The sequence below is a fragment of the Vipera ursinii genome, assembly GCF_947247035.1.
Source record: "Vipera ursinii genome assembly, chromosome: 4".
Taxonomy (NCBI): Eukaryota; Metazoa; Chordata; class Lepidosauria; order Squamata; family Viperidae; genus Vipera; species Vipera ursinii.
This window is the reverse complement of record NC_139514.1, coordinates 51,198,851-51,207,704: the sequence shown is the minus strand read 5'-3', so window position 1 is coordinate 51,207,704 and position 8,854 is coordinate 51,198,851. Positions and strand designations below refer to the sequence as shown.

Below are 8,854 nucleotides of genomic sequence, written 5' to 3'. Positions count from 1 at the left end.
AGCACTACACTACTCCCTAACTATTTAGGATAGAGGCATCTGGCTAGAAAATCCAATCCTAACCCCCCCCCCCCACAAACACACTTCTTCCTCCCTAGTAGACCACAAGAAATAAAATCAAACTGTTGCAGAATCAAGAGACTCAGACCCCGGAATCAAAAGAAGTTTGTTTTATTTTGCGCAAAAGGTTCAGAGCAAAAAGCAGTATCAATGTCTGAACACATTTTCAGGGAAAAGCAAGTATATATATAGTCTTCAAAAGTAGCAAAACACGGAAATGTAACTTATGAGCATTGATTGGTTACTTGAATTACAGCCCCCAACTCCCCCTTGTTGCTATGCTGATATTTAGCTAAATATCTTGCAACCTTTTTACTGATCAAGGTCACAGGTTCCTTGTAGAAGCCCTTAAGTTTCCGGCACCATGTTTGTGGTTAGCTACAAACGAGACATATGTGGTTAAATGTATCACAGCTCTATGCTTGACTAAATAGGTGTGAGAGACAGATGTACTCGTGGTTTGGCATTTTCCATTTCCATTCTTTTCTAACTAATACACACATTTTCTTTATGCCTCACTTTTATGTCCTGCCTTCACTTTATGTCCTGCCTCAAAACTGTATTTAAAACAAGACAAAAAATACTTTCAGTTTTAAATATTAAAATATAGACATTGAGTAGTGGAGAAGAAAAATGATGCTGCCCCTATGGGCAGTAACGTAAAAGAACATTAAAAGAAAATAACATACTCTGGACAAAACACAAAATGGTGCTCATTTGCTAGAAATGAGTGAAATAAGATTTCAGGCATAAATTTGGAAGAAATGCTGCAGAAATTTAAATTTATCATTACAAATCACAAAAATGTTCTAGAGAAAAGTGAGAGTATTTTGAGGCACCACTACAATATAAATAAGTCTAGAGCTCTACAAGTACCTTAATTTGTATTCAGCAATAAAGAACATTAGAGATGGCACTTTCAAAATTCTGTTATACCCTTTAAGATTTCTGTGTTACTTGAATTGCCTGTTCCCAGTCACTGGGACTCAGACAGCACAATTTATTGTAGCAGATGACCAGGCTGAGCCTGAGGAAGTTAAATGCATCATAAGTCTCAAGTCTCTTGCTCCCACAAGAAATCTAAGTGCACCCCACCTTCAATTATGTTGACTCTCATCTACTGCCAATTTGCTTTGGCCATTAATCATTCAGATTAATGTCAAACGCAGGAATTCAGGAGTCCAGGCAGTTGAAATGAATACAGGTTTATTGTATGCTAATGCTTGTAGAGAGTATTAGCTTACAACAAACCTATATTTACTTGAACTTTCTGGATTCCTGATTTCCTGTGCTTGACACATATTATTATTATTATTAATAATCTGGCCTATCTCAAAGGACTGACAAAGAGTACCTGCACGTAAGTTGTCCACGTAGGTGTAGATGAGAACATGAGTTACTGTAAGATCAGTTACTGTAAGATGATTTACTATAGTGAGATTTTCTTGGTCCAGTAATACCATAACTGGTACACCTGCTAAAGCTGGGCAAAGGTCTTCCTGGCCATGGCGCCTACCTGCTTATCTGGCAGTAGTCATGAACCAAAGAGAATCCCCAAGTCACAGACCAGCTCTCTTAAATAAAACACACACATACACACACCGGCCCCAAGAGACAATAGCATAGCCAGAAGAAAACCATAACGGACAAACAGGAACGCTGTCTAGCTTGGGTTTAACTTCAGTCTACTTCTTCCCATTCAGAGTTGCTGACATGGGGATGGGTTGCATGGAAATGGTTCTTCAGGATGGTATTATGTTCCCAGGCAATAGATATAAACAACCATAATTCCTTAGCATATCAATACTTGTCAGTTATTATGTATAGTGCTTTTCTTCTATGTGTCTCTAAAAGACAGTAACAGATTTAATGATGTGATTTCTATGTGTTGAGGTGGTTAAATTAATTGGCTTAATTTAACTGGCTCTTTCTTTCCAACTTTTTCCTGCAATCAGTAAAGTAAAAGTATTTACTTTCATGTCCTTTATCTCTCAGCTAGGATGAGAAAGACTTTATACTGTGGCTTGACTTTTTCAAGACTTCTCACTTTTATTTCCTTTTTGCACTGCATGCTGAGTGATAAATTGGTTTCCATTTGCTTGTTTTACTCCTTCCTTGAACAGATCCTTCTTCCTTATATTGATCTTCTCTGGTCTTCTGTTCTCCCATTACTTGGGAAGTTTTCAACTTTTACTTCAGTGACATGTTTGCAACAATGATACTCTTCAGCCACTGTTTCTCTTGAGTTTCTTCCGCTATTGACATAATTTGGAGGCTTTCGGCTTCTTCTCCAGAACCTCAGCATGCTCCAGTATTGTCTCGGTCTATTTTTTTTAAGCAGGAACTGTTGCAGGAGTCCCTAGTTTTAAAGGCAGTTCTCAGAAATAACCATAAAGCACACACCCACTCAGTTGTGACAGCAGCAGAAGCCAAGTGGGGAATAGTCTCTTCTTCTGCTTTAAAAACTTGCTCCACCCACTGGTCGCCAAGCTTCGTCAGAAAACTTTGAGGTTATTAGTAATTATCTGTATAGATCTGGCTAAAGACAAGAGGATCAATTAGCTGGCATATTCTTTTAAAATAGTAAAACATATTTAAAATAAAAATAATGAAGTAAATAAAATAAAATAAAAAGTATCTGGCGACTAATAAGGCAATTAAGCTTGCTTCAAACAATTTATTTCATGAATTTTAATAATTTAATACACACCACTGAATGCCATCATTAATGTTGTAGCGTAATTATTATGGATTCATTGCAGAATAACACTAGACAAGAGTTTTGGTTTCCCTTTAATGCCGATGCAGGAAGAGACTTTATCTTCCTAGGCCAGGGGTAGGCAACCTCGGCTCTTTTATGACTCATGGACTTCAACTCCCAGAATTCCTGAGCCAGCCATGCTGGCTCAGGAATTCTGGGAGTTGAAGTCCATGAGTCATAAAAGAGCCGAGGTTGCCTACCCCTGTCCTAGGCTATCATGATTGGCTCTTCGGGACTCACACGCCGTCCTTTAGGAAAACTACGCCTCCCATAACTCCTTTCGACATAATAGATCATTCAGAGGACGTTGGTCTTGGTGCTGAGGGTTAGGTCGAAATTGTGGCTTAGTCGCAGAGGTGTTACCGATGGTAGCTCGTTATTGAATTTTAAATTTTAGATATTTAAATCTGAAAACGTAGCCGATGTGTTAAAGATGACTGGCTGGAGGGGTGGAAAAAAAGTGGTGAGATTGTTAGATGCAGCGAGGGAACGAGAAGAAGGTTTTGCCTTATTTTTTTTACTTTTCGTAGGTTAGCAGGAATTTAAATTCCACGGATCCCAAATACTGCACAATGTTCTGCGGTTCTGACAGAGTACCAAACTCTTCGCTCACCCCCACCCGCCCCTCAATTTCTTATCAAATATAAATGTCGGTTTGATTCAGGCCTGAGAAGTACGAATAAATGAACAAGATAGCAAAACTGAGCTTGCACCAAATGCCAATCCTACACTGCTCCTTTGCACTTGTTTTAGGTTGGAGTGGGAAGGGGGTTTAATTAGTACCATGAACAGGTGAATTGTAAGAAAATGGAGATAGAAAAAATATTTTTATCTGTATCAATAATCCAAATACATTTTCTAGTTCTATTATTTTACTTAAGATGGAACAAAATCTATATATGAATAGGAAAGAGTATTGATATAATGCATACAAAATAATGACATGACAGCTTAGTTATGTAAATAATAGGATGGTTTCACTGATGGACCAACAGTTCACCTTTGCTGCTGTTAATATTTTTAGCGGGGATTTTTTATTTTTTTACAGTTTAAAAAGAAAACCAGTAGAATCCAATATTTTCAAGATGTGCAAAATAATCATGCTTTTATAGAAGAACGAAAGGTAAGCATTCATGATTTTAATCCTACAGCACTAAGAATTCCATTATGTTTTACATATTGTTTGTAGCATAACAGCATAATGCTGGCATTCTACAACATTCTGGGTCAAAATTTGCAATTGGGAAATAATGGGAACATTATTTGTTTTTAGTTGACCTAACTGATTACCTAGTTTGGGCTACTAAATTGAATTTTTGATCAATCACATTTTAAATATCTCACTGTTTGATGAAAATGGATTTTATGTTGAGTATGTGCAATCTATACTGAACTCTAACTCATAATTGTTTACTACTCAAGATAACAATTTCAGCTGTTTTAATACAGTAGGGCAGAATCACCATATTTTTATAAACTAATTAAATTCTATTGACATAATGGAATATCCAGCAGTATATATAAAAGTGCAGTACACAAACTTTTGGTCTCTAAATTTTTACTGCATGTGTAACCATTCAATTTGGTTTTCTAAAATAACAGAAAAAAATCTTGTATCAACAATAGATAATTTAAGAAGTATAAATTCATAATAATTCATTTAATTCTATTTATTCAGATTTCCAGTTAGGTGCTGGTTAAAATATAGCTACACTGAAGAATTATGAAGTGGGTCTGTGTGGTGTTGATGAGAAAAATACACCATCATGTCTGGATGTGTTCAGCGTTGGTTCCAAAGAAACCAAAATCAGTTCAACATTGTTTTATCTATAACTGTAGACTGATGTCAGATCACAAGCCTCGGAACATTATAGACTCTTACAAGCTGCTTAAACTTCAGGAAGGGTGTTCGTTGAATGATGTTAAAAATTCGTTTTTAGAGCTTGCTAAACAATACCATCCAGATAGTGGATCAGTTACAGCAGATTCTACAATTTTTGTTCAAATTGAAGAAGCATACAGAGTTGTTGTTAACGATATGGCCAAGAAAATAAAATCAAGAGATAAGGAAGAGGATGATGATGATGAAGAAGACAAATTGAAATCTAAAGCTCTACAACATAGACAGTATTTAAATTTTGAAGGTATTGGTTTTGGTACTCCAAGTCAAAGAGAAAGGCAGTATGTGCAGTTCAGAGTTGATAGAGCTTCTGAACAAATAATGGAATATCGACAGCGACAAATGGAGAGACAACTAGCTATGGGAGATGTTATGCTAGCTAAAGATGTAAAGCAAAGTAAAAAAACAAAAATAACCCAAGCAATTGAACGCTTGGTTGAAGACCTCATTCAGGAATCTATGGCAAAAGGAGACTTTGATAATCTAAGTGGTAAAGGAAAGCCATTACAAAAATTTTCAGACTGTACACACATTGATCCTATGACACACAATCTGAATAGGATCCTGATAGATAATGGCTACCAACCAGAATGGATACTTATACAGAAAGAAATACGGGAAACAATTGAAAAGTTAAGGAAGACTATAATAGCTTCTAGGAAAAAGTTAGGTGATCCAATTACCATCCAAAAAGAGAAGCAATGGAAGGAGGTTTGTGAAGAATTTAGGGAAAACATTAAGATATTAAACAAAAGAATTAATGATTTCAATTTAGTTGTTCCTATTCTTAGCAGACAGATGGTGCATTTCAATGCAGACAAAGAGATTGCACGTGTAGAAGACATCTTTAAAGCCCAGATGAAAAAGTCCGAGACAGAAGCAAAGAAAACAGAAGCTGAAATGGAACATGATAGACATGACATAAAAACCATTTTTTTAAAATGGATAGCTCTTATTTTGAAGTAAGATCAAGAATTTAGTCATTTAATTTCATAGTCAATGAACTTTTTAAATAAGATTGTCCTATTAACTACTGGAACAATCCCTTATTCAAACTGAAGAAGTGAACTGAATTGCAAACCTGCAAATAAATGTTCATTAACAATCTGATTTTTGTTGATAGTCTTTTGTCAACAGTTTAGATCAGGTAGCTCAAATGAACTAACTTACATAATGCGTTCAAAATCTGAAACCTATGACTCCTATGGAATTGAAATATGACAAATTTTATAAAGGATTTTATGACAAAATACAAAACGTCAAGAAACTTTTCCTGTGGTCACCTTCTGATGTTTGACTATGTTATACAGTTCAAAATGGGATATTTTCAAGGCAGATGCATCTCTCAATATCTCCTTGTTGTTTAAGAACTTTTCCATTGTTGCCATTGTTGAAGGCATTGAGGAATCTGCTAAGGAACTATCTTGGAAATGATGGTTGAAGGGTCATTGGTTGTCTAGTGTACTTCCATGTTTCCCTGAAAATAAGACCTGATCTTATATATTTAGTTTTTATATTTTAGTTTTTATATTTTTGTAATTAAAGGTATTTAGTAAGATTATGCGTCGTGTTTTATTTCCTTCCTTCATGCACATCATGCATTCTCTGAAGCACGGTCCTTCGCCCTCTACTAAGGTGATTTATACCTTAACAATTTGCCTCCAAAAGAGGCACCAGGTCTTATTTTCGGGTGGGAGTTTTTGCCACTCATTGTGGTGGCACTGACAGCCCCACCCAGCTGGCCCACTTCTGTGCCTGAAGGAGCAGCTTCATTTGCAGCTGAGAATGGAGCTCGGGCCTGCATTTCGCCATCAGAGGCCTTTCTGGAAGGACTGTGTAGCCGAGAACCGAGCTATGGATTGAATCTATAACTCGGTTCTCAGTTGCAGAGGCCTTCCGGAAAGGCCTCTGACAGTGAAATGCAGACCCGAGCTGCATTTTCAGCTGTAGAATGAAGCTGGCTGCAGAAGAAATGGGCTGGCGAGGCAAGTGTCGATTTATGGGAGGCCTGGCTGCAATGGTAAGCTCCACTCTCACCCTAGCTTGATTTTTAGGTGTGCACCTTGCCCCAAAATTAGGGCTCAATTTTTGGAATAGGGCTTATATTAGCCCCCTCTCCCTGCAGAAAATCAAGCTAGGGCTTATTTCAGGGTAGGTCTTACTTTCGGGGAAACACGGTACTAAAATTGTCCTGTTTGTGTGAAACCTTTAGCTGGGCAAAGTAATGCATTGTAAGACAACAATTTTTAAACCAAGGTACTTCAAATGGGCTAACATAGAGAATGTGTAACATAAAAAATGTCATAAAACATTTCCTGTGCCATACAATCTGGACCACTTTCAAGACAGAGATCTCTGAGTATCGTCATAATAGTTAAGAACTTTTCCACTACATCATAAGTTCTACCATTGCTGAAAGTATTAGGGAATCTAGTAAGGATATATCTCTGAAATGATTACACAATTGGTCATGGGTTGTCTAGTAATGGTACTGAATTTAGCAGATATACAAATGGGAATCTGCTAGCAGGATCCAGAAAGCAAAGATCGTAAGTACTTAGCTGCTCACAGTTATTGTTACTAAATAAGGACTACTTGTAGGCAATTTTCACAATGAAGTGAAAAAGTGAAATTCCTCAAGGATCTTTGTTGGGACCAGTACTTTTTAACTATCTCTAGTCAAGATCTCTAGGGACGTGGTGGCTCAGTCGGTTAGGACACTTAGCTTGTCGATCAGAAGGTCGGCAGTTTGGCGGGTCGAATCCCGAGTGCCACGTAACAGAGTGAGCGCCTGTTACTCGTCCCAGCTTCTGCCAACCTAGCACTTCGAAAGCACATAAAAATGCAAGTAGAAAAATAGGGACCACTACGGTGGGAAGGTAACAGCATTCCATGTGCCTTTGACGTCTAGTCATGCCGGCCACATGACCACGGAGACGTCCTTGGACAAGCGCTGGCTCTGGCTTTGAAACGGATATGAGCATCGGCCCCTAGAGTTGGAAATGACTAGCACACATGTGCGGGGGAACCTTTACCTTTACGTTTAGGCAACCTTGGCTCTCATAAATGATCTTGATTAGAGATAAGAAATGAGCTGTCTAACTATGCCAATTATGTTAGTTTAAAGGGTAGTAAAACAAAGAGATTGTGAAGAGCTCTGATAAGCTTTCTCTGAAATGTGGGAATCTTCAACCAAATGGCAAATGGAATACAGTTCACATAAGTGTAATAAATTGTACGTAAGAACCAGTTTGATCTAGTGGTTAAGTACAGGCTTAGAAACTATGAGATTGTGAATTCAAATGCTGCATGAATTCTTAGACATAAAACCAATTGGGTAACTTTGGGCCTGTCTCTCTTTGCCCTAGGAAAAAGACAACAGCAAGCTTCTGCAAACCCAGTTTTTTCTACCGGTTAAGGCAGGGGTGTCAAACTCAATTTCATTGAGGGCCGCATCAGCATTGCGGTTGCCCTCAGGGGGCCGGGTGGGTATAGCCAGGGTGGGTGTGGCCTACTGGGTGGGTGTGGCTAGGGTGGGCATGGCCTACTGGGTGGGTGTGGCCAGCTCTACATTGTTCTCATCAAGGGTGCCTATGGGGTCCTGGGCAGGAGTGGGACAGATCTAAGGGTCTCTGGCAGAAGGAGGGTCTCTGGGCCAGGGCCAAGGCAGTGGGGGCCGTTCCCTCACTGTTTCCAGGATGGCTTCGCGGGCCACATGAAACCACTTTGCGGGCCGGATCCGGCCCTCGGGCCTTGTGTTTGACATGTCTGGGTTAAGGGATCAGGCTAGAAACTAGGAGATGGTGAGTTCTAGTCCCACTGTAAGCATGAAAGCCAGTTGGGTGACTTGGGCCAGTCACTCAGTCTGAGCCCAATCCACCTCATAGGGTGGTTGTGGTGGGAAAAATAGGAGAAGGAAAGTGTATTAGCTATATTTGCCACCTTCGGTTATTTCTAATGGTATATAAACTTTACCAAGAAAACTGCAGGACCTTATATTCTCTCCTCCCACTTAAAAAAGGATATAGTAACAGCTGGAAAGAAGAACATAAGAGAGCAGATAAAATGATCACTGGCTGAAAACTTATGAGAAAAAGGTATTGGAAATCTTGGAAATTATATAGAATTCTATA

General features: G+C 38.5%; 2 protein-coding genes across 3 annotated transcripts in view; both read left to right on the top strand.

The window, feature by feature from the left end:
- The first annotated feature begins 3,131 nt into the window (after window positions 1-3,131).
- Window positions 3,132-8,854, top strand: part of TMEM50B (transmembrane protein 50B) — a 24,138-nt gene continuing 18,415 nt past the window's right edge. Inside the window, exons 1-2 of the mRNA XM_083362050.1 lie at window positions 3,132-3,189; window positions 3,870-3,944. The gene's annotated coding sequence lies outside the window, so the exon portion shown is untranslated. The remainder of the gene's footprint in view (window positions 3,190-3,869; window positions 3,945-8,854) is intronic.
- DNAJC28 (DnaJ heat shock protein family (Hsp40) member C28) lies at window positions 3,147-5,936 on the top strand. Of its 2 annotated transcripts, XM_083362045.1 has the most exons (3): window positions 3,147-3,189; window positions 3,870-3,944; window positions 4,500-5,936. In XM_083362045.1, exon 3 carries the CDS (start codon window positions 4,545-4,547, stop codon window positions 5,685-5,687), a length of 1,143 nt encoding a protein of 380 aa, XP_083218171.1. In that variant the 5' UTR covers window positions 3,147-3,189; window positions 3,870-3,944; window positions 4,500-4,544; the 3' UTR covers window positions 5,688-5,936. The 2 variants fall into 2 exon arrangements, with proteins under 2 accessions (XP_083218171.1, XP_083218172.1); XM_083362046.1 differs by lacking the exon at window positions 3,147-3,189 and having other exon boundaries at window positions 3,495-3,944.

What these genes read in the sequence shown, in the direction of transcription:
- DNAJC28 (XM_083362045.1), top strand. Translation starts at nt 4,545, where the DNA reads ATGAAGTGGGTCTGTGTGGTGTTGATGAGAAAAATACACCATCATGTC.